The 25,725-nt window shown below is 38.9% G+C and overlaps 1 protein-coding gene across 10 annotated transcripts in view; it reads left to right on the top strand.

Moving 5' to 3' along the window:
• DOCK3 (dedicator of cytokinesis 3) overlaps positions 1 to 25,725 on the top strand; it is a 272,592-nt gene that overhangs the window by 208,136 nt on the left and 38,731 nt on the right. For all 10 annotated transcript variants that reach the window (XM_089525143.1, XM_089525190.1, XM_089525134.1 and 7 more), the window contains 8 exons: positions 155 to 248; positions 6,763 to 6,911; positions 9,488 to 9,574; positions 10,930 to 11,034; positions 15,562 to 15,703; positions 19,862 to 20,028; positions 22,366 to 22,452; positions 22,861 to 23,040. In XM_089525143.1, the coding sequence (XP_089381269.1) occupies positions 155 to 248; positions 6,763 to 6,911; positions 9,488 to 9,574; positions 10,930 to 11,034; positions 15,562 to 15,703; positions 19,862 to 20,028; positions 22,366 to 22,452; positions 22,861 to 23,040 (1,011 nt within the window). The remainder of the gene's footprint in view (positions 1 to 154; positions 249 to 6,762; positions 6,912 to 9,487; positions 9,575 to 10,929; positions 11,035 to 15,561; positions 15,704 to 19,861; positions 20,029 to 22,365; positions 22,453 to 22,860; positions 23,041 to 25,725) is intronic.

The raw sequence follows: 25,725 nt of genomic DNA, 5'->3' as shown, positions 1-25,725 counted from the left end.
TTCTAAGCTTTGTAACTCAAAAGAGTAATAGTTCAATTTCAGACTAGAACGTTGTTTAGCATGTCTGAACTGGGCCATTGATCCCTGAAGATATATAAGACAAGCAATTTTCCAAAAATTGTCTTCTAAATTTCATATTGTCTTTACTTTCCAGAACTTCTATAAATCTGAAATTAACAAGGAAGAAATGTATATCCGCTACATCCACAAGTTGTGTGATATGCACTTGCAGGCTGAAAATTACACAGGTAAATAAGAAAGAAAGCTTTGTTCAGATATTCTCTACTGAAATCTTCAAATATGACCTTTAAAATCTTAATGGAATATGGGCCTTCATTATACCTAGAGGTGTTGTAAGTTACAGTTCAGTAATTTAATAATTTATAAATCAAACATTAACTAAATGGTATATACATATAATGGCATGCAATTTTTATCCAAATGGCATCATAATGACCAGTAATAACATTTCTGACAAAAATAGCTGGTTCTGTTTTAATTCAGAAATTTAAAATAAAAAGTATGCCTAGAATTGAATAGAAAATATCTGTCTTGCTTTCAAATAGTGTTTTGATACCTTTGGAAAATGTGACAGCTCTGTCATTTTAAAGTATTGTCTTTTTTGTTCATTAAATCACTAGTGCATTTGCAAAAACATCTAATACAGGAGTAAGCAATTTGTTCAACAGAGTGCACAGTTGGAAGGTTTCAGCTAATTTATTTTAGCTGTATGTACTTAACATAATTTTCATACAATTTTATGGCATATGACAGATGCTGAACTTCAGATAGAAAACACATCTAATTTATTGTACAATATTTGTACTACATTTTAATTAATAAATTGTTGCTTTCGAATGTTGATACATGGACTCATTCATTTTAAAATAGCATCCATTTAATTTGTTCTTTTTTGGCCTCATTTCGGATCCTTTAGTGTGTGGAGCCAAGGGGAGACATAATTTCAACTTGTCAGGGGCTGCACTATGGTCTTGTCAGTACTGTGATAGTGGCAAAAAACTGTATCATGAAAAGCTTTCACTTTAGAACAACATGCATAGGAAATGTGCACCTTTTTTAAAATAAAAATGAATTCAAATTTCCATTAATACTTAAAAACTTGATGCACGCTGTAACAAAGGTGATATCCGGGTCCCTGGGCCCCATCTGCTCCATCCATCCCAATAAACTACTGTAAGGTGAAGATACTTTCAGTCTTGCTATTTATTCCTAACAGTACAATACAACTGTAGATAAATCTTCCCTCTCTTAAACCTAAATGTCATGGACAGGAGATTATTTTAGTATTAAGTTGAAAGTTATTTGTTCTCTAAGAGCTATAAAATTGTCAACAGCCTTGCATATTTCTTAATCTTTACTTTCAAACTTCTTTCCCTCCTCCAAAGGTAATAGTCAGGACAGTAGTGTGTTGTTTGTGTGCCTTCAAGTTGTTTCTGCCCCTAAGATAAACTTATCATGGGGGTTTCTTTGCAAGATTTGTTCAAAGGGAGTTTTCTTTGCCTTTGTCTCCCCCTAGTCTGAGAGTGTTACTTACCCAAGTGGTTTCCAAGTAAACCAAGTGGAGATTTGAACCCTGGTCTCCAGAGTTGTAGTCCACTGCTCAAACCACTATACCACTCATCTTTTGACTTTCCGTTTCCATCAGAAATGCAGAGGAAGGGAAGGAGAGTGGCGGTGCTCATTTTTGCATGCTCCTCTATCCCCATGCCTTTTCACATGGTTAGTTGTACCTGTCATTCACACTACTTATTCCAGTTCTACGTATGTTGTCACAAACTGTGTCCTGTTCTACTACATATTCCAGTGCTATGTGTGCCATCACAAACTTTAAGGCAGCACATTAAAGTTGCATCAAACTGTATCTGGATTGATAAATACATTAAGGGGTATTCAGAAAATTACAACACTGGAGAGGGAGATGTACCCCACTGTAGACTGCAGTGATCCAGTAATAGCCCTCCTCCCTCCACACACACACTCACTATATGTCCTGTTTTAAAATGAAAGTGCATCAAAATGTGCTTTTTTGTCATTGGATGAAGAAAGAGGCTCCTCCCTCCTTAACTGTCATCTTTCGGCCTGTGAGGGAGAGAATAGGCTGGCCCAGTTCTATCAAGGCTAACCTGAAGATAGAGCACCCTCCCTCTATAACTGTCATCCTAAAGCCTGTGAGGGAGAGAATAGGCTGGCCCAGCTCCACCAGGGCTAGCCTAAAGAAGAAGATCCCTCCCTCCAGTCCATCTGCCTTGATCCAGGCCCCAGAGGGAGAGAAGAACTGCTGGACCTGATCCCCTCACCATTCCCTTCTCCTTTTGTGTCGTGTCTTTTTAGATTGTAAGCCTGAGGGCAGGGAACCGTCTATTATCCCCTCTGTTGTAAACCGCCCGGATTCCCAGTGATTGGGCGGCATATAAATAAATCCTATTATTATTATTATTATTATTATTATTATTATTATTATTATTGGATGAGGGAGATGGCTGGAGTTATAAAAATAAGCACTTGTATTGCCCTGCCCATAGGCAAATGGTGAGTATGGGAACAACATTTTTTTAACAAAGAAATTGAACTGTTATCTTTGCTTCTGGTATTATTATTTTACAAAAAAATCTCTAATGATTTTTCATTGCAAAAATTTGGTGCCAAAAAAAGCTACTTAATTTCCTTATGAGTACAATGTGATATGGTCTACCAGTATATAAGGGAATTCTTGGTGTTATAATTTCTGACATAGTCACTGTGGTTTCATATTCATGACTGGAAAAAGTCTAAATCATTCATAAGGCTCTTCCTCCAGACTTTCATTCAAAGGGACCACACATACCACGACCTTATACAGGCTCACTCCTTTAGGTGAGATCACAGGGCTGTTTCTCTCCCAGCATGTAGTTAATCTTTATAAGGGGTCCCCTTCCCTTGTAATTCACTAAATTGGTTCCCTAGAGGGGCAGCCCCTGTGATGTAGTTCCTTTGGGGTAACCCCTATTGGGTTTAATCTTTGCTACCCACAGCAGGGCCATTTCTTATACATCTTCTTATACCTCTTCCAATCAAGACTCTGGTCCATATTCAGGCACTCAGCTTTTGTCCTAGTTTCAGAAGGCTACTAGAGAATCAAAAAAGAAAAAAAGAGCTTCCTGGTTGTTAATAACAGAAGGAATGTTCTAAGTCAGCTGCTTTCTGCTCTTTTCACTCCCTTTATGATACTGTCTTATGATTTTCTTTTCTCTGAAATACTGAAAAGGCAAAGTTGACAGCTGTCAGGTGAGTGCAAAATGGTTGATGGCCATAACAACAAAAATAAAAACCATATTTAAAAAGCTAGGCAAATATAAGAAGGTATAGGTTGGGAGCAGGGGCAACTATGGAAGACTAGAGAACTAACTCCAGGAGACCTTAAATGGCTGAGTTCCCCACCACACCTGCACCTGCAAAAAAAGTATCAATGTTTTTTACTCAAATGTCTCCAGACCTGCTCAGTGAGACATGAAGGCATGCTTTTGCACTTCCTGGGCCCCTAGAATGTGTTTGGGGGAACTTTGAGATTAAAAAACAATTTTTTTCAAAATTTTGTTTTGATCACTGGGGAATCCATAGAGCTCCAAATGTTGTAGAAATGCCCTCCACATGGACTAGAGGTCATTTGGGGGCATTTTGCAAAAAAAAAAAAAAAAATGCTACACAAAAAAAATTGTTTGACCTCTGGGGGGCACAAAAATGGTTCACAGGCTACCCTTTGCCCATCCCTCCTATAGATAAAATTCCACATTGCTCATCATCAGAAATGGTCTAAGTAGTGAAATATGAATTTTAAGCTCATGGTTGCAGATGCTATTATCTCCTTTACATGATAAAATTGCTTCTTGTCATCTAACAGAAAATACAGTAAACTCTGCTAGTGAGGCTTTTTACTGCAACACCAGAAATAAGAAAATCATGAACTCCAGAAAACCACAATCACTTTGCAAGATAAAATTACAGATCTTGAAGATGGCAATCAAAGGTGTAACCTCTCCCTTTGAAGCAGAACAAAATAATATGCTTTTCTTCTTAATTAAACAGCTGTCAGTAGGGGGTCTGGAAACTCCTAATGACTCAAACAACAAGAGTACATCATCCATTGCAACCTAGAGACCAAGAAGAGAGGAAAGATCATTGTAAAATTCCCACTGTTCTTCCCATCCCAAAATGGGAATTTTTACAGCTTTACTACATATCCTAACCTGGAATTTAATAATGACACTTCTTTCCACTTCATGACATTGCTTCAAAAACTATACATAAAAGGGGGAAAAAATTCAGATCCATTAGAGATGCATGTTCCATGTGAGGAAAACAAATCCCAGAGGGAGAAAAGGCGGAAGAAACCAGCTGGAACATGTTCACTCCAAAACAAAGAAAATAAACTCCATGTAGCCAGTAGAGACGAGCTACATCCATGATTTTGTTTTCTAAACATTATCCTAACTACTAGTTCCATATAAAATAGCACCTTTGAAAAACATTACAAGAACATTTTTGGTGCAACTACAGTATGTTATAAAGATTGTTACCCAAAAGTTGGGAAATGTATTTGAATAAGGTTTAGAAACCAGTTACATTAATTGCAATACTTTTGCTTTTATTAATGGAAATATTTTACAGTCAGGAACAGGTTTAGCATATAATTAATGATTATAAGTCTTATACTTGCTTCCACCCACCCACCCCAATAAACCAGTTAATAAAGATCTGGCATGGACCTCATGTTCTACCTGGGTTTTTGCTGTTGTTAGCATTGTAATGGTATTGTATTGTACTGTTATTTCTTTTACAGCAAGATCATGATGACACAGCTGTTATCTGAAGTATCTAAATTCAAAATAATAACATAACTAAGGCCCCGATACAGATGGGCAGAAAAGAGTGGTGAGACGCCGCCCCTTTCTGCTCCACATGAGGCTGCGACAGCCAAATGCCTCAGCCTCCAGGAACCCTAAAAAGAACCTGCTCCCAGCGGCTTCTTTTTAGGGTGTGTGTGTGGCACCATTGGTGCCCTCTCACACACTGATGACGTCTGCATGGCGCAGAGCCATTTGGACACTACGCCAGACTACGTCATCATGGCAGCCCTCGTGTAGATGGGGGCGTACCATTATGGTGCATTAGGGCTCGGGAGTGTTTGGTCGCTCTGTGCTCCCGAGCCCTAATTTCAGCCCCAGGATGGCACTTGTTGCCCGTTTATATCGGGCCTAAGAATGATGGCAAATGAGACTAGAATTTATATCCCATAGTGGAAATAGGTTTAATATGGACAGAAGAAAATATCTTAAGAAAAGATTTTAAAAAGTCTGAATGTATTTATTATTAAGGAAACACAGCTATGGAAAAATAGGCTCATAGCCATTAAACACCTGTGGTTTGAAATCTAACACTGTACTGGTATAAAACATGGAAGTAATTGTGCTAATGTTTTCATCTAAGACTTCTCTTCTCTGATAACAGATAAAATTGTATTGTAAGACCCAAATGAACTCTCTCTCTCTCTCTCTCTCTCCCTCATGATTCTATGATTCTATATATAATATAGTTTCATATAACATTAGGACAGGTCTCAAATCTTAAGTTGAATGATAGCTTCATGGAAGCACAATGGTCAGGGTTATCAAGCACACCATAAAAATACTTGCTTTCTCTTCGTATTATGGCAGTGATAATGGAGACAAATAATGGAAACTTTCTTCACATATCTCCTTTCAAGCTTGTACTGGTAGAAAAACATGACTTTTCAAATAACTGGTTTCCAAAGAACGAACAGATGGAGAAAATTCTGCTTCTCTTTGATAAACAGTTGTATATGCAAATTGTGAAACAACACACTTGGGACTGCAAAATAATCAAATGAGGTTCTGGATGAATTCATTCTAACTCTCAATTCTAAGCAATTCTCAATGGAATTATAAATTAGTTTCTTGATCAAAAATTCAGTAAGTTAGATACCCATAATAAAAAAACCTGTCTGTTCTAATTAATTGTCTATTTTATCTATTATGTATGTTGGTTTTATCTCTCTCTCTCTCTCTCTCTCTCTCACACACACACACACACACACACACACACATTACAGTAAATTTATTTTAAAGAAAGAAACAATAGATGGGTATTTAAGTTTTTCAGAATGATTGTCTTGCATGATCTATCATCCATTATAGGATAACATGGTTATCACAACAATATCCATCTATGTGAATCAGGTCACATATTTTATTTTCTCAACTAATGTTCTATAAAGAGGGGATTTAACCTCTATTATCTTTTCATAGACTATCTCTGCAGGAGTGGTGCCATCACTGAAGTGATATCTCCCAGAGACTAATAGAAACTGATGGGTTCCTGGGAGCTCTGGACATTTTTCCAGCTAGTGCTAGTGTCAAACAGTTGTCCTCATGAATGGAAAAATAACTTGAATAGTTGCCACTATCATGTCAAACCATCCTTATCTATTGAGTCAAGCAAGGATTCAAACCCTGTTTCTCAGAGTCATAGTCCTTCACCCAAACCACTATACTGGCTCTTAGTAAAATATTTGTAGCTTTTTTTTTTCTTTTACTTAGATGACACCATAGTATCGCATTCTCTGAGATGATGAGGACTGGTATTTTTCCCCCAAAATATTTTTCCTATGTTTCTGAATGTTACATTATTTTAACATACATAGGTTTTTTTAAAAAAAATTAATGTTCGTTTTTTTTGTTTCAACAGAAGCTGCTTTTACATTGCTCTTATACTGTGAGCTGCTTCAGTGGGAGGACAGGCCACTTCGGGAGTTCTTACACTATCCATCCCAGACAGAATGGCAGAGAAAAGAAAATCTTTGTCGGAAGATTATCCACTATTTTAATAAAGGGAAGGTATGCAAAAAATCATCTTTCCTTTCAGTTTTCTGTTTCTCCTGACTATCACTAGAACTAAAGGTTATAGAGAAAGCCCCATTGCCACCAAAAACAGCATCACACCACCTTGTCTTATCCCCTCTAATAATAGTAATTACCAGTGTAGGCTTAGGACTGCCTTCACCCAGTGGCATCACTAGGGTTGGCATGACCCAGTGTGGTAACCCATGGGCCTGAAACAGACGGCCAAAAAGTGAGGCTTCTGGTCACTTTGAATGCATGGCATGGAGACAATGCACAACCCTGACATGGCCAAGAAGTCACTCTCAGGCCACCTAAGGCTGCCTGAACTCAGCTAGGAAAGGACCTGCAAAAAGCCAATCCTTGCTGGTGGCCACAGCTGGCTTCGAGACAATCCTGTTTTTATTATTATTATTATTATTAATTATTATTATTATTAACCTTTATTTATAAAGCGCTGTAAATTTGCACAGCGCTGTACATGCAATCTTTTTAATTGGACGGTTCCCTCCCCTCAGGCTTACAATCTAGAAAGACACGACACAAAAGGAGAAGGGAGTGGCAGTGGGGAAGGGGCCTTTCTAGTAGGATAATACATATAAAATACATAGCAATACAGGAAATGATTCAATAAAACAGACAACAAAAGAGCATCAAATAGCAAGTGACAATTATGCCATGCCTGGGAACGCTTCTCTGAGCAAGATGGTCTTCAGCTCCGTTTTGAAGCTGGTTAAAGAAGTGATTGCTCTTGTTTGCGGGGGAAGAAGGTTCCAGGAGTGAGGGGCAGCGAGTGAAAAGGGGCGAATCCAAGATGGGGCAGAGGAAATCCTGGGCTGGGACAGCAGACCTTGACTACCAAAACGGAGGGCTCGAGTGGGAAGGTGAGGAGTAAAAAAAACAAAGAACAATCTGCTTCAGCCCAGAGTGTCACCACACACACACACTCATTGACCTCCTCCCATGCCCACACCACACAGAATCCTTAGTAATTTATTTGTACTGATGTTATTTGGAATTACCATATATCACTGAATGTAATGGCAAGAATTACATAAACTCACAAAATCAAAATTACGTTAAAGATAATTTATACCTTTAAATATTGTAATTTATACCTTTAAATTGCAATACCAAGCACACAGCCTAAACATATTTACATATGCATAGTTGCATGTGGTTAAAGTGAAAAATTGGTAAGATGTGACTTTTTTTTAAAGAAAATGTTAAAATATTTTTAATTATACTTTTTACATTTTTTAAAAAATTAAAATTTAAAATTTATTTTAAAACGTTGGGTTTCTCCTTTCTCCTCCCACTGAGCCTCATCCCACTCACACCATCTCTTCAGCATTTTGAAGGGATGCAGGAGAATAGCACTGCCCGTTTTTGCCAAAAGACAAATGTTTGAAGAGCAGTAGCATCACCTCTCCTTTAGGGTGTCACCCCTAGTGACACCTCTGCCTTCAAATTAGTCTTGCTAATTCTTTAAGCTTTAAGCTAAGTCACTCTACCAGTAAAATCAGTTAAGTTGATCAGCAGTAGAGAGCCCTCTTGCATTGGACCCACAGATATGGAGCTTCTTTCTAATTCATCTGCACATGCCCACTACAATACCAGCCTTTAAATAGGCCTAAAATATTGCTATTCCAGCTCTCATTCTCTTAACAGTACTTCTGACTTAAAGTATGTGGCAGTTCAGTACACAAGGCAGGACAAGAGGCAAGGCTGTCTTTATCAATTTTCCATAGAAGCAGCAGCACCACAACCACCACATGCATTTTTAATAACTCTTACATCTTGGATAAATAAGAATCCAGCCTGATACACTTAGGGAAGGATATACTACTTTTTGCAGCTTCCTTTAAGCTACTCAGCAACCAATTTAATATGGTTCTGTTAAGCTGTTCGGCTCATAGGTGAGGGAGGCCAAACCTCATTCCAGACAAGAAAGTCAATTTCATGATAAATTCTTTTGCTGCTGAAGTGAAATTATAAAACTGTTTTTCAGGTTAAAAAAAAACAAAGAACATAAAACATCAACTAACTAAACTAATGAGGATTTTAAGATAACAAATGACTAGTCCGGGATAAATATCAGGCTCCTCTATGCAGTATGCTGAGACTTAGGCTTGTCATCAGTCAAGTCTTCTGTACCTCATTACTAGGCCAATAGTCTCAGACCTGTTCAATGTTCTGCTGTTGTTCAGTTTAGTCTCATAGGTGAAGTAGTGTAAAGTACAGGTGCTAAGTAATATTAAGTGGCTGCAGATGTATTTATTGCTAAAAGAGGAGCTTATGAGATGTTACCCCTTAGCTAAGCTCAGATAACCTTCCTTCAAAAAGGCTAGTTCCTACTGGCCAGAGCAGAGAGTACCCTGAGTCTGGACTACTGTCTGGACAACAAATAAATTGAGAGCTAATAAATAAGTCCTTAATTCACCAATTATTTTTCTTCCCTGTTCATTGCTTGGGACAGCACAGTTCTAAACTATTAAACTTTGCCTTTGTACTCTTGCTTTTGCATGTATGTAAATCCTATTTGATCTGAATTTTTGATTTTACTTTTTCAGAGCTGGGAATTTGGAATCCCATTGTGTAGAGAACTGGCTGTTCAGTATGAAAGCTTATATGATTATCAAAGTCTCAGTTGGATTCGGGTAGGTAAAATAAGCCTTTTCAATTTGTGTTTTTGTTTTATGGTAATACAAATTCTGTCACACATTTTTTCTTCTTAATCTAAAATCTATTTTCCTAAAGAACAAGGGAGATGGAGATACTCAATTATTTCTGTATATTATCCCAAGGACCCAGGGAATTATTTGCTATTGTCTCCAGGGCTAGTTTTCAAACCCCAGTCTTCTAGATGCATCATTTCTCATAAGCTAATTCAGGTCAAACAAACACAAAAGCTAAATTCTACTCTCTGTTTTCTCTGATGACATGAGATGGAATAAATGGACAAACCCTCATTCCTAAGAGCCCTTGGTTCTCTTTCAGACGAATAAAACCCTTGCAGATAGGAAAGGAATGAAAAACCTCTTGTGAGTCTGTTGATGATGATGTTATCGTTAGTTCGTTTATATCCCTTCTTTTCACTAATATTAGGATTCAAGGCAGCTTTCAAGATATTGAAACAAATATATACTAAAATACTTACCAAGACATCCGTTAAAATATAGTGGAGGTTATTTTAAAATATAATTAAAACAATCTGTAGAACTAAATTAATTTTAAAATCCATTAAAAACAGAAGACAAAAATTGACAGGATAGCACACAATTAAAGGCTCCCTGCAGTCAGCTCTAGGCCTGATGGAGTAGGAATGTTTTTGCTTGCTTACAAAAGGACAACAAAGAGGAAGGCTTCATAACTTCCCTAGGGAGGGTGTTCCAAACCCTAAGATCAGCCCACCAAGAAGGACATACTCCAATCAATCTTCTTGCTTAGTATACTCCAAGTCAATTTCTGGGGTCATGTCATAAACCAGCCACAAAGCACAAAGTCCGTGGGTAAGACTGACTCAAGAAAATGAGATGAAAAGCAGAAGACTACATATTCATGTTACTCGTAGAACTCATTCCTTCTCCATGGAATATATATGCAAGATGAATCCACCCAAAACTCAATTTTTGAAAGGCAGGATTCCACATACAAGAACTTTTGCTTCATATTACTTGAACTTTAAGACTGAATCTTGTTTACAAATCTTTCTCATTGGGAAATTACATTGATATGAATTGAACAATGAGAAAGATTTGTAAACAAGATTGAATTTTAAAGTTCAAGCAATTTAAAGGAAACATTCTTGTGGGTGGAATCCTGCCTTTTAAAAATAAGTTTTCTGTGGATTTATGTTGCATGTAGGAATTCTTAATTCTTAATCTGCTTTAAAAACCCGCCATAGATGACACAACATAAAGGCAAAATATTACTTCTAGGCATGGTGGACTCTACAGTTCTTTCATTATAACGGCACTTCAAATTCAATATTATTTTTCTTTCCCATCTACAGAAAATGGAAGCATCCTATTATGATAACATAATGGAACAGCAACGGCTGGAACCTGAATTTTTCAGAGTTGGTTTTTACGGGAGGAAATTTCCCTTTTTTCTTCGGGTAAGCCCATTCAGCACATGCGTTGATGTATGTGCTCAGGTCAGTGAGTACTTGATCTAGGATGAATATGATTGCTCAGTACATCTTAAAGACTGAAATCCTTTTTGTTGGATTGGTTGTTCCTTCATGATTTAATATTTAATGTTGTATAACTGAGATGAAACTCTGCTGGCCTGTCCAAATTACATAAACATACCTGAAGTTTTTCCGCATACAGTCACTACAGATACAACAATCTGCTTCATCCCGTAGTGATGAGGTGGACATGTTTCAGAAGGCACATTTATAATAAAGGGTTGGATCAAGATTTGGTGATAACTAGAGCAGATCCATTGAAATAATGAAGACTTTAAATTGACTGTTTTGTTTTATTTTATTTATATCTACCTTCCTCTTAGTATGGCCCCAAAGGGAATTCACAAAGTTAAAACCAAATACAGTTTTAAAAAAATGATAATACTGTACAAAGTTTTAACAAATTAAACAACCATATTAAAAACATTAATTTAAAACAGCTAAAAAGTCAGTTGAATCATAATACAGTGCGCCCTCCCCTTGCGCAGCGATCCGTTCCGGATCCCACCACGTAAGGGGAAATCAGCATATGCTGAAGCCTCATAGGAAGTAATGGGGTTTGCGCCCATGGCATGAGGCAGCGCAGCGGCACACACGCACCATAGACACACACCTGATTAGTTCTTCCAGGGGTGCACGATGAGCTCTTCCAGTGCAGCTTTCAGCATATGCTGAAAGCCGTGTATGACGTGCCCATGTAAAACACGGAGGCTCTGTAATGATTAAAAAACCCAGCACATCACATGCTGCGATTCTTCTAGTGTCGACAATGCAGGTTTCCTCCATGGTACCCACAACTGTCACAACACTAGTTGTACAACCCATCACTCCTCCGCTGCCTCAACAATCTACAGAGAAGTCTAATTATGACACTGAGACCTCACCAACCTCACTCTCCACTTGAGAATGTCCAACTCTTTTTGGATGTGGTGACCAGTATGCCTAGGGCTCTGTGTCTCCAGGTAGACACACCTCCAAAACCAACATGGGATCCAGTGTTCCAGATCATTGATTCCAAGCCAATTGCACTACCAGTGTTACCCTTTTTGGTTTCATTGTCTGATGTGATGCATTTCTCCTGGACAAAACCTTCATCAGTACCACCTGCCTCCAAACATTTGGAGAGCCTCTATAGGGTGCCTGGACAACTTCAACAGGAAAGAAGAAACACTGAAAGTACCGTATCTACTTGACTATACCGTATATGCTCATGTATAAGTCAACCTCATGTATAAGTAGAGGGCAGCTTTTTGATCCAAAATCATGGATTTTGATATGACCCATGGATAAGTCGAGGGTCAAACACTGGAGGATGTTACAAAAGATTTAAATGGGGAAATAAGCACTACTTCCCTCCCTATATCTCCCTCTCTGGACCTCTCCCAAGCATCAGTCTTGGCATGGAAAAGGTGGAACAAACCTCGGCACGCACACACAAACTCTTCCCCTTACCAGAAGCATCTCCAAGGCTCATAGCTTGCAAAAAAGAGGACAGGCCTTTCTCTCTCTCTGCCTTTCACCCCCCAGGACTCCCATGGCTGATAGCTTGCCAAAAAGAGGACAGACCTTTCTCTCTCTCTGCCATTCACCCCCCAGGACTCCCAAGGCTCATAGCTTGCAAAAAAGAGGACAGACGTTTCTCTCTCTCTACCTTTCACCCCCCTAGGACTCCCAAGGATCAGGGCTTGCAAAAAAGAGTTCAGACCTTTCTCTCTCTCTGCCTTTCACCCCGCAGGACTCCCAAGGATCAGGGCTTGCAAAAAAGAGGACAGACCTTTCTCTCTCTCTCTCTCTCTCTACCTTTCACCTCCCAGGACTCCCAAGGATCAAGGCTTGCAAAGAAGAGGACAGACCTTTCTCTCTCTCTCTCTGCCTTTCACCCCCAGGCAAAACAGGGTACAAGCCAGGGCATACTTTCTGTGTGTTTGTGTCTCTTTCCTCAGCAGCAGCTTGTTAGCTCTGGCTGCGCAGGAAGGCTGAGAGGGAAAACAAAGACACACACACATACAGAGGGAGATTGAAGAGCGTGCCGGGGCTTCAAATAGGGAGCCATTACAAGGCTACAGAGGAAGGTGGGCACTTCTTCTTTCAAGAAATTTATAAGCATTAACTCATTGCCCCATCTATAAGTCTACCCATGATTTTGGAGTCCATTTTGGGGCATAAATTTTTCAACTTATAGTCGAGTATATATGGTAAGTTGAGAAATGTATGCCCCAAAATTGAGCCTAAAATCCTGGGTCTACTTATATACAAGTCAGTATACTAGTACTGCTTAGAAAGGTCCAAAAACAAGCAAGCCTGATGCCCCACTCTCCATTTAACACCAGTTTCTTCCCTCTCCAGTGCGATTTGCTAGGCCTCTTTGCCCATGGGGGAAAAACCCAATTTAATACCACTTGCTTATCTTCCCAGTCCATTTTGCAAGGCTTCTCTTCCCAAAGGAAAAATTCTCCATTAAACACCACTTGCTTCTCTCCCCAGTCTGTTTTGTAAGGCTTCTTTGCACAAGGAAAAAACTCCCCTTTAAACACCGCTTGCTTCTCTCCCCGGTCCATTTTGCAAGCTTTCTCTTCCCAAGGAAAAACTCCCCAGTAAACACCACTTGCGTCTCTCCCCAGTCCATTTTGCAAGCCTTGGGAGAGGTCCAGAGAAGGAGAAGGAGAGACTTAAGTGATATTTCCCCCTCTCCATTCATCATTATAGCCTCCTAAGTTTTACCCTCAACTTATCCACGAGTCATATCAAAATTCAGGATTTTGACCCTGAAACCTTCTCTCGACTTATATATGAGGTCTGTATGTACAGAAAACAGAGTTTGGCTACCCATCCTGAAGAACACCAAAATTAAGATTTAATACATGCAAATTAACACCACCCAGGGTTTGGGGATTTCCTCGCAGACAATGGATTGCTAATTAAATACACACACATATCCTAACATATATCCTCCCACCCTGAGGCATTGCCATTCACCAACAGACCAACATACAGATCAACATGGAAATCACTTCCTCCCAAACAAGGGTCACACAAGTATATATATTATTATTATTATTAACCTTTATTTATAAAGCGCTGTAAATTTACACAGCGCTGTACATAAATTTTTTAGTCATATCTCACATGCTTCCATGCCACTACCCTCTGAAGATGCCAGCCACAGATTCAGGTGAAACATCAGGAATAAACTCTTCCAGAACACAGCCACATAGTCCGAAAAACCCACAAAAAACTGTGGACGCCGGCCATAAAAACCTTCAACTTCACAGTTGTAATATCAGTTTCATACACTGAGTGTCAGGCAGAACAGTACTTTTTTGGCTGCCCACTAGAAGCTTAAGAGAGATGGGGCCAGCATAACTTCCTTGGATAGAGAATTCCCTAGTTGAGGCACTGCTCCTGAGAAAACCCTGTTATGTTTACCCACCCAATTAACATCACTAGGTTTTGGGACACACAGCAGGGCCCTCTGAAGACCTCAAATTTCTGGCAGGTTCATGTGAGAGGAGGCAGTCTTTCAGATAACTTGGCCTCAAGTCATTTAGGACTTTGTAAGTCAACATCAGCACCTTGAATTGAGCTCAGAAGCAAACTGGAGGCCAATGTAGTTCTTGCAGGACCTGTGTTATATGGTCTCTAAAATACACACCTAGTACCAGTCTGGCTGCTACATTTTGCACTAACTACAGCTTCCAAACACTTTTCAAGGGCAGCTCCACATACAGCGCATTATAGTAATCTAATCAAGAGATAACAAAGGCATGAACCACTGTGACAACCAGATCTGCCTCTCTCAAGAAAGGGCACAGCTAAAGCTGAGCAAAAGCACTCCTGGTCATTGAAGCAACCTGGCTTTTCAGGAGCAGTGCTGGATTATACCCAGCTGGGTTACTAGTCTTAGTCCTTTTCCTCCATTAATTAATTGCCAGTGGTTTGGTTTACTTAGGCCATGATTACATTGCAATCTTACTTTACAGAAGTGTTATTGTGTAATACTTTGTAAGTAATACTTTGTGAAGTATTATCATTTTAACTTTTTTCTTGTCGTTTGATGTTCAAATTTAAGATATTACTATTATTATTATTATTATTATTATTATTATTAACTTTTACTTATAAAGCGCTGTAAATTTACACAGCGCTGTACATACAATCTTTTAGTTAGATGGTTCCCTGCCCTCAGGCTTACAATCTAAGAAGACACGACACAAAAGGAGAAGGGAGTGGTGGTGGGGAATGGGATCAGGTCCAGCAGTTCTTCTCCACCTCCGAGGCCTGGGCCAAGGCAGATGGACTGGAGGAAGGGCTTGGCTTCTTAATGGATGGTTAAAAGAATTTTATTTTATTTTGTGGCATTGAGTCCCTATTCCAAATGGGAGGTGGGATATAATAATAATAATAATAATAATAATAATAGCTTTCACACTTGTTTCTTTTTCTTTTTTTTAGAATAAAGAATATGTTTGTCGAGGTCATGACTATGAGAGACTGGAGGCTTTTCAACAGAGAATGCTTAGTGAATTTCCACAGGCTATAGCAATGCAGCATCCAAACCATCCTGATGACAGCATCTTACAGTGTGATGCCCAGTGTATCCTTTATTACAATTTTGGAATTAAGTTAAAAATGTAAGATGGAAAGGAATTCACTTAGGATATGTCTACAGTAATTAGGGGACTTTACAGATAGGCAGGAAGGGGTGGCGAAATGCCGCCCCTTTGTGCTCTGGATCGGTGCCACGGCAAATGCACGCCGTGGCACTGATCCAGCCTCCATAGAGCACAAAAAGGAGCCAAAAAAACCGGCTTCTTTTTGTGCCCATGAAGGGGCGCCTTAGCCACTGCTGTGTGGCTTGATAACACCCCTTTGGCGCAGCACCGTTTGGGCGCTGCACTAAAGGGGCATCATCGTGGCGCGAACCATCTAAATGGGTGCATGCCAAGATGGCACCTGGGCAGCACGGTGAGCATGGGAACGCACAGCCCTGGGGCTTTTCACTGGTCTGTAAAGGGCCTAGATTTTTTCCCATTTACACCCTCTTAGATACATACATTTGTTTATACGTCTCTCATTCAATAACGGGATGGAGTTAATGGTTCCCAAACTTAAAAGCTTCAAGAGGCCCCCAGTAGCTAGTCTGACATCCTGTTCAGAGTTTCTTGTTATCCTTATATGGTAGCAATTACATAAAACTAAATTTGAGAACACGACTGTACAGAGTCTAGCTGAGTTGCCTTGTTGTCCCTTGTTTAGTTTTAGCCAACTGGTTGTTGTTAGTCTGCTCCTATAGTGTGTCTCTACCTCTTACACAGAGTACTCTTGATTTTTAATACACATTATTTCTTGTGTGCTATACAGAAGGCACAAGCTGGCAAAGTTTTTATTGAAAGGATTCCTATTCTACAGTACTGCACCAAAGACAGACCCTTGTAGTATCCCACTTGTCACTTATCTCCATGGTGGCAAACAATAATTGTTAAACATTTTGGATAGGCTGGTAACTAACTATACATCCACCTAAGCATTATCTGGCCACATTTATCAGCTTGTCAACAAGAGTGTCTTGCAAGACCTTATCACACTATTAAAATCACCATAAAGTGCCTCTATAACACTCTCCTGACCTGCTAGCCTTGTAACACTCCCCCCAAAAAAGATTAGTTTGCCACACTGTACCTACACTTCCATAAAGACAAAGTCATTCTTCACCCTGACATCTTCTTCTTCCCAAAGGTTGTCTCAACAATGATATTGTACAACTCTCCTTCATTTCAAAACCTTCTGACTCACTGGAGAGAATGCTACATTCCATTGACATTAGAAGGGCACTGGCTTTCTCTGTTGACAAGACCTAAGGGGCAAAACAAACTCCCTAAAGGAGCAGCCTGCCACCACCCCTTTGAGCACTAAATCACAGCCGTGGCAACCACATGCCCAGATCCAACATTTTACCCTGATCCGGCATTTTTCTGGGCCAAAAAGAAGCCACAAAATGGGTACCCTTGCTGCCACTGTGCAGCTCTTCTCCATTTCTTCAGCACAGCGTATCTAAATGCTTCACCAAAGAAACGTCATGATACCATCTGCCATCTGGTCAGGCGTGCAGTGTGACACCGGAATGGGGGCAGCCAGCATGCATATGGCACGCCCTCATGCTGCCCTAATGCCAGCATATAACGCCAGTCGGTTTAGTCCCCAAGTCTTTTAGAATGGGCCCCAAGAAGAGACTCCCTGTCTTCTTCCAAATACTTGCTCATTGGGTCACCTCTGCAATCACCTCACCTATGAAGCAGCCTAAAAACCTCTCCCACAAGGAGTAAGTACACTCACCAGAGTTGTAGCAACTTCTGCAATGTTTCTCCAGGAGCTACTCCGCCGCTGACATTTGCAGGGCAGCCATCTAATATGAGCCATCTACATTCATGTATCTTTATACATTGGACAACAGATCATGCAGTGGGAAGTGGGTTTGATCTCTTTATGGGCATGACTCCACACCTTCTCATATGAGTAGCTCATTAATTTCACATATATGTGGGTCACAGAGACCATGAAGAAGAATAGGTCTTTGAATGCGATTCATTTTGCTTTGGAGCTCCAAATTCATTTTAAATATCCAGGTGTTTCTATACTACGTTTTTACTTACTTTAGAGGAGTAAAGTGCTGATGCTGGTCAAAAGGCATTCAGCTTTCCCTTTCATCAGTATAATGAATCCTAAAAAGATATGTTCACTTCTTTCCAAGGTTCCCTTTATTTCCACCTCACTGATCACTTGAACCATGCTGGTAAGGATCAGGTCTAAGAGAGTTAGGCCTGAAACAGATGGGTCAAAAGAAGCAGCTTCCGGCCACTTCAGGGGCGTGGCGTTCAGATGATGCACACACCTAAAGTGGCCAGAAGCTACTCAGAGGCTGCACTAAGGCGGCAAGAGCTGGCCCAAAAAGGAGCGGGTTAAACCTGCTTCTTCTGGCAGCCCATTCAAGACTGCAGCAATAGCCTGATTTGGCAGTGGGCCATGTGATCATTGCAGTTCTGGCCACCTTCTTCAGCCCTTAGTCTGTTTGTCACTTCTGCCACATTCTGTAAAATGAAATTATTAGCAAGGCAAGTATTGTAGAGATAGAATATGTAATCTTCTTTAAAGATTTTATATGTTAAGTCATTCACCTGTTCAGATAATCAAAATGCAGAGAAGCCATATAAATATGTGGATTGCATCATACACAGAATTTTCTGTCATCAACAAAGTCTTCCCCATTCACTTAAAAGAGTGGTATCTCCCTGAATATGCAAATTGTGATATGGAGAGTTCCTCTTCCATTAAATAGAATGAAAATGCAAAAGCACAGAGGACCTCTCTTGGCACACCGCCCTGTGCTTATGGCTCTGATCATACTGAACTCCTTTCTGTTTTATTCATTCCATTCTCATTTGCAAGTATACTTGCTTTTTATCTGTATTTTGTTTGGTTGTTTACTTTAGGGTTGCATACCAATGCACATTTTCATAAAAATAAGTCCCACGAAAAATAACCTAACTTACTTTTGACTAAATAAACAGGGAATTCACTGTGAATATACCATCTTCATAATAAATATGAATAAAATAAAACCAGCAGCAACTATGGAAATTCAGAGAATTTACATTAGTATATTCATTGATCAGAAAGGAAAATAAATTTAGGCCTGTTACAGACAGCCAAAATAAAGCTGCTTCGAGTCACAGTGGAGGTATGGCATTTCAATGATGCATGCGTCCTAAGAGTCCAGAAGCCGCACCAAAGCCACGCATCATTGAAACACCATACCTCCACTGTGACTCGAAGCAGCTTTATTTTGGCTGTCTGTAACAGGCCACTGTCTCCTTATATACTGGTAATGGAGTAGTCAATGCTTTTTTTTCCCCTCAGTGCTTATTTCTATCCCTGATGAAATACAGTTTAGTTATCACATCTTTTAAAGCCAAAGTTGCTCGCTAGATTTAGAGTACTTCAACTAAATTGGCATATAAATGTTAAGAAGTTACAAAGAGAAAAAACTGGTATAGCACAGTGTCCTGAAGAGCTGAAACTATATCAAAATGTAGCCATTCAGTTACTAAACTAAATTAGCTTACTTGCTAATTAGCTAATTAGCTTACTTGCTGTTCACCGCTATGATCTTTGGAATAGCGGTATATAAATAAAACATATTATTATTATTATTATTATTATTATTATTATTATTATTAAACAGGTGGGTCTTTTTTAAAAAGAACACTTCCTAATTTTTAACTTTCTGAAGGCTCTGTGGTCCTTAACAGAACAGTTAATATCTTTGCTTTTAAAGCACCAGAACAGAAGAGTGAACATGGAAAAGAAAAGAAAAGAAAACTTGAATGTTATGTCATCCCTGCCTTAGAGAAATTGTGTTTTATTTCGAGAAAGTATAAAGGGTTACTCTACATATTACATTATTAGATCTACATTATTACATGTTATATATTTGTATACTTGCTAAAGCTATTACTTGAGTAGCCACATTGATTCACATAGCAAGATATAGATGGAAATTGTTGTTTCCTTCCTCCACGAGCTTATATTATTATAGCTAATATAGCTTATAGTATTAGCATAGTTTTAAAAGGCTTTTTACATATTGGGGATCTACAAATGTGTACCAGTTACTAGAATAATATGAGAGACTGGGCTGAATTCTCTTTTGGAGCATCTGTGTATTTTGTTTTCCTTTGACTGGACTGTGTTGCAGATTTGCAGATCTATGCAGTGACTCCCATTCCAGATAATATTGATGTGCTGCAGATGGACCGTGTTCCTGATCGTATAAAGAGTTTTTATCGAGTTAACAACATCAGAAAGTTTCGCTATGACAGGCCTTTCCATAAAGGTCCAAAAGACAAGGAAAATGAATTTAAGGTAGGGATACTTCATAGCAGAATAATACCAAATACACTAATGGTCCCTATTTTAAACATGTGCAAAAACCACATGAATGTTATATATTAAAAGTAACATAACTTTGGAATTAATAAGTAACAATTCTGTACATGTCTAGACAAACATAAAGCCCTTGAGGCTTACATCTGGATAGACATGCATTGGATTGTGCAGTAAGTCACTCAAAATGAACTAAATCACTGTACAGTGTACAGAAAAGTACTATTTCTCCATGTACTATTCTCCAATCCATATACTGTTTTCTCTTGCACAACAGAATTTTACCTACTCTGTCTGTGGTTAGAATTCTATTGGTTAGTCTCAATTAAAGTAAAGCAGCTGAAGTAATTGTGTGTTTGTGTTTATATTTTTATTTAAAGTAAAACATGCAATAAAATAAAAAAGAACAATTTAAAAAGCCACTAATAACATCCCTCCATAAACTGAGATATGCTTGAGGAGATGATATTGTATTAATACTATATTAATAGTGTATGAATGGGAACCAAATATTATAGAATCTGGATTCTGTTTGGATACATCGCTTGTTGACCTCCTATGAAAGCTTTTTCCCTTAGAGTCACTTTCTCCAATTAGCTATAGAGAAATGTACTGAACTTTTCCAGTTATGTGCAATTTCTACTCATGCTGTCAGAGAAAAGCAATTACATCTGTATGTAGTAGCTGTTTCCCATCATCCATAAAGCAAGCAAGTAAAGCTGGATGAGCAATTTCATTTTGATTGATATTTTTACTTATCTCCCCAAAAATATAATCGCAAAACTCTGAGATGCATGAACAGTCCTACCTCATATGCAAATAAGTATCCATAGTATGCTTATTAATATACCTCAAATGTTTTGATATATACCATTGTTAAGTATTAATGGTAAATAATTTTAAAAGGAATGTCCCCTTATCTATGTGGAAAGCAATTGTTGAATGGGGAGTCAACACATAGCTAAATAATTCAACAGCTTTACTCTCATTGGGACTAACCAAGATTTAGGCCTATCTCTATAACATTCATTTATGCTGTGATGGATGGATGGATGTTGTTATATGTATGGTAAGAGGGCAGTCAGGGGTCTCGATGTGATCACTACAACTGATAAGCTGAGCAGCTGGTATACAGAAGAAACAAAGAGAATCTCTGCCACAACTCTGGTAAACAACTGGAATACAGGGTGTGAAGGGGTTCACGGGAAGGAAGAAATAATAGGACACAGAAGCCAGCACCATTGCACTGAAAGCAGTTTGGTCACTTTCCCCACTTTTCATGGCAAGAGAAGATATCGGCAGATGATCTTAGCATATGGCCAGGTCTGTATGGGCAGCAGTATGAGTGCCAGAATCCCAAACCAAGCACTTAGAAATGAACCAGAATTAGCATGTTTTACCTCTACAGCTACCTGATTATTTCTGATGCAAAAACACGGAGGCTTCTTGAGAAATCCATTATTCTCTCTGCCTACAAAGAGGCATGTGGCCTCACAGGAATGGAGACAAATTGAATTGCAATAGAGAAGTCCTTGTTGAGATGCAAATGGACTGTAAATTTCCTGGGCTTTGAAAATCTCCCACATGGCCAGAAGGAGGAGGGGCCAGCCTGTAAAAGATGTCCTCCCTATACCATCTTAACTAAGGACAGAATGCAGGCATCTTATTAATATCTCTATTTTTTCTCCTGTTAGTACTCTAGCAGCTGTGTTCTACATGAAGCTTCTCAGCCATCTTCAAGGATAGTTCTGTATTCTTTATCATAGCCTAAATGGGACATTACCAGATGATGAATAACTGTCTCGTCTGTCACTGTCTCATAACACTATAGTTGAGGATCTCCTAATTAAATTGGTGAGTGGGGAGTAGATGTAGGAGAGTCTAAAGAAAGTACGGGGCTGAACAGGCCGCCCCTTTCAGTGCCAGATCAGGGCCATAGCAACTACATGCCGCAGCCCTGATCTGGCCTTTTTGCACTATAGAAAGGGCACCATAGCTGCCAGCAGATGAAGCAGAAGCTGAACTTGTATATATCCTATATCAGAAACACAAAAGGTTTAAGATTCTGAATGATCTATGCAAACACAGAACAACCTAAATCTGTAAATTCATAGGTGACCACTCAGAGAGCTCTTCTTATCCACAGAAAATGAAACAGCCTCTTGTTAACCATATACTATACTAAATTATTACTTGGGATGATCCAACTGGTTGGTTCTAACATTCATGGCCTCTGCCACTGTCCCAAAGGGTATGGCTTATCAAGTTTAAAACACTGGACTTCCCATTTTCTTCATATTTTTTTCTCTTTTGTAGAGCCTGTGGATTGAACGCACCACTCTAACCCTGACACACAGTTTACCTGGGATCTCTCGGTGGTTTGAAGTAGAAAGAAGAGAACTGGTAATATGTTATACTTATTACTTCAGCTGTAAACGTATAGCAAAATAGATAACTAAAGGAAAAGAGTGATCAATTTTCTGCCAGTTGGGGCTCCATAGTTTAAAATAGAATTTTTAAAATGTGGTTTAGCTTTCATATAACCTGATGTTATAACTTAACTTCTGATTGTAAACGTCATCATAAGAATCATACTGGATGTCATGCATTCACAGCCAGTATGATATCTGTTGTGTCTAGCAAGCTAAGTTTCATGGTTGATACACTGCCTTAAATGAACATGCTACAAATCACTGGTATATTTCAGATGAAAGGTAAGTGAGACTTCTTCAAGAACCAAAATTAATTAAATAGGAAAGTGATAGTTCAAGAATCAGTATAGTACTGAAATACATTCTGTTGGTCTTATAGGTTGAAGTGAGCCCTTTGGAAAATGCCATTCAAGTCGTGGAGAACAAAAACCAGGAACTGAGGACACTGATAAGCCAGTACCAACACAAACAAATGCATGGAAACATCAATCTACTGAGTATGTGCCTGAATGGAGTTATTGATGCAGCTGTGAATGGTGGTATAGCACGCTATCAGGAGGTAAACTGATGTTCGTCATCATCTCTTTACAACTGTGGTTCTCAACCTTCCTAATGCCATGACCCTTTAATACAGTTCCTCATGTTGTGGTGATCCCCAGCCATAAAATTATCTTCATCTCAGTTCCTAAGACAATACAATCCTCCCTCCTAATTTGTGAACTTGGAATTCACAAATTTGATTATTTGCAAAGTCTGTCCTGATCCCTCGAATGCCTGGAACAGTTTATCCAAGCATCAGAGGGGTCAGGAGAGAGCTCCAACAGCTCCTTCTACCTCCCCTGCCATGCTTGAATCATGGAGGGACGACTGTATGTATTTTCCAGTGATCTTAGGCGACTCCTGTGAAAGGGTCCTTCGACCCCCAAAGGGGTCACAACCCACAGGTTGAGAACTGCTGCTTTACAATATCATTTTTCCAGCTCTGTTGAATATTTAGGTATAACAACACAGGAAATGGTGTCAGATTTTTATAATGGTTGAAATAATTCAAATTAAACTTAGATATTATCTGAATTTTGTTTTGATCCACTTGAAACTAAACCAAATAATTAAACCAAATAATTATGATCAGCTGAAGCCACTCATACAAAAGAAGATTTGATTGGATATAATAATGATTTGTGGCACAAAGGATGGATTACAAAAAGAAAAGCTTATCACTATATTCTATCTTCTGTGGAAGATTCCAATCCAGGGTGAATTACCCCAGAAGCCTCAAAAATTCCCAGGCCCATTTATACCCCCTTGCTGGGGTAAGGTGAAGAATAGGTGGCACAAATGGAACTTTTAAACATGCTCTGATCCTTCAGAAAGTTGTCAGAATAGTTAAATAAAGGGCCTCTCCCTTTCTCCCTGGATTGGAAACAACATGGGAAAGGAGAGGGAACTAACAGCCCAAATAAATTTAAAAATTAAGTTTTAATTAAGTTATAGCTGGGAACTCCTTATCTCTGGGATGCTTATTGAGAAGGTGAAGGGTTCAGTTGCCTAGGTGTTGTTCTATACTTATTCTATATTCAGTAATGTAACTTTTTCAAAGGCATGCTGGCTGTCTATAAACAGCTCATACACATGTGCCAATTTCTCCCACTGATACAACCCCCACAAAGATCAACATTCTGATCTAAACAGTTACAAGGATTTGGAGGATTTCTGCTTAGTTAGACAAGTAGTCATGGTGTAAAATTCTTGGGGTACTTATGGAAATAATGCTTTTGTTTAGAAAGCCGTACTTCCGGTTGAACTTGTGTAACACAAAACTAAATAGTGTTGCCGTAGAGTACATTTCTTTTGCTAATCACAAAGTGATGCTAATTTCCTTGCTAATGCTATGTGTATGTTCTAAAATATGTGTTAGGATGGAGGGGGGGATGGTGACAACTGCTGAAGAATTGTCTTTGGCCTCACTAATTTTTAACATAACATATATACTTGACTATAAATTGACTTCATGTATAAGTTAAGGGCATGTTTAGGGCCTAAATTATGGATTTTGTTATCATCCTGGCTAAGTCAAGGATAAAATATAGAGGCATGTAACAAAGCATATAAAGATGAAGCTATGAAAATAATGCCAAAGAACTTTAAAAATGCCGGCAGGTATCTGTTTGTGCTTTTCCAATCCAGGTATTCAAAAAAGTCAAAGGTAACGCCACTGTGAGATAGCAGAGGGGGTCAGTGCTTCTTTTAGGTGCTCCTGGGCTGGAGTAAGCACTTGCTTTTTGACACTCTACTCAGAGAAAGGGGGTGGCTCCTTTTTTGATTCATGGATGTTGACCCAGGTTTTTTGGGTCAATATTTTTACTAGAATTTCTAGACTTATACATTAATATATACAGTAGCCATGGCCTTAAGGCTTCATTGGCCAGGTACTAGTTAAAGATCTACATTAATAACAACACATTCAAATTTGACCTACATTTCAGGGTTGTCTGTGCCTGTCAAAGAATCCTAAGATAGACTTTCCATCCTTTTTGTATTAATTTCTAAGGTTTCTTATTTCCCATAGGTAGGAAAACAAGAAAAGCTCTGAAAAATTCAGGACAAGGTCTGAAAAAATAATGTGGTTATAATGCTTAGCATTGTCGTGAGAATTTACATCAAATTCATTATCTCTCTGATCTTGGTAAAAGAATGTCCAGCAATATGTCCCTTCAAGTCACCTGTCAACTTTTGACAACCACATGGATTTCATAGGTTTTTTTAGATATGAAATACTCAGAGGTGGTTTTGCCAGTTTCTTCCTCTGAAATATAGCCTACAGCAACTAACATTCATTGATGGTGTCCCATCCAAGTACTAACAAGAGCTGATCCTGTTTAGCTTCCAGAATCAGACAGGATCTGGTGCTTTAGATCAGTACCCTACAGCAATTGCTATGTCTAAGAAGGAAATGCCTCTGCTTTTTAAGATGGATTTTGGGCCCACAAATGAATAATGTAGCTAGGGACCAGTAACATCACCTTTATTTTGTTTTTCTTTTTTTTAAAAAAAAAATTGTTTCCTATTATGAACTTTTTTAATATAAGAAAAGGTGAAGATAAAATATGACCTGGGGAGATAGGGGAAGTAAAAGAAAACAATATATGGTAAAATTGTTTAAATGTGTTTGATACTGTGGCTTCAGTGGGTCCTAGGGCTCAAAATTTATTGCCTAGGCAATTAAAGCTGTGGTGCTTCAAGT

Source organism: Sceloporus occidentalis, unplaced genomic scaffold (assembly GCF_023333645.1).
Source record: "Sceloporus occidentalis isolate IW3139 unplaced genomic scaffold, rSceOcc1.0.p SCAF_1, whole genome shotgun sequence".
NCBI classification, from domain to species: domain Eukaryota; kingdom Metazoa; phylum Chordata; class Lepidosauria; order Squamata; family Phrynosomatidae; genus Sceloporus; species Sceloporus occidentalis.
Note: the sequence above shows the minus strand (reverse complement) of the source record. Positions and strands in the feature narration are given on the sequence as shown.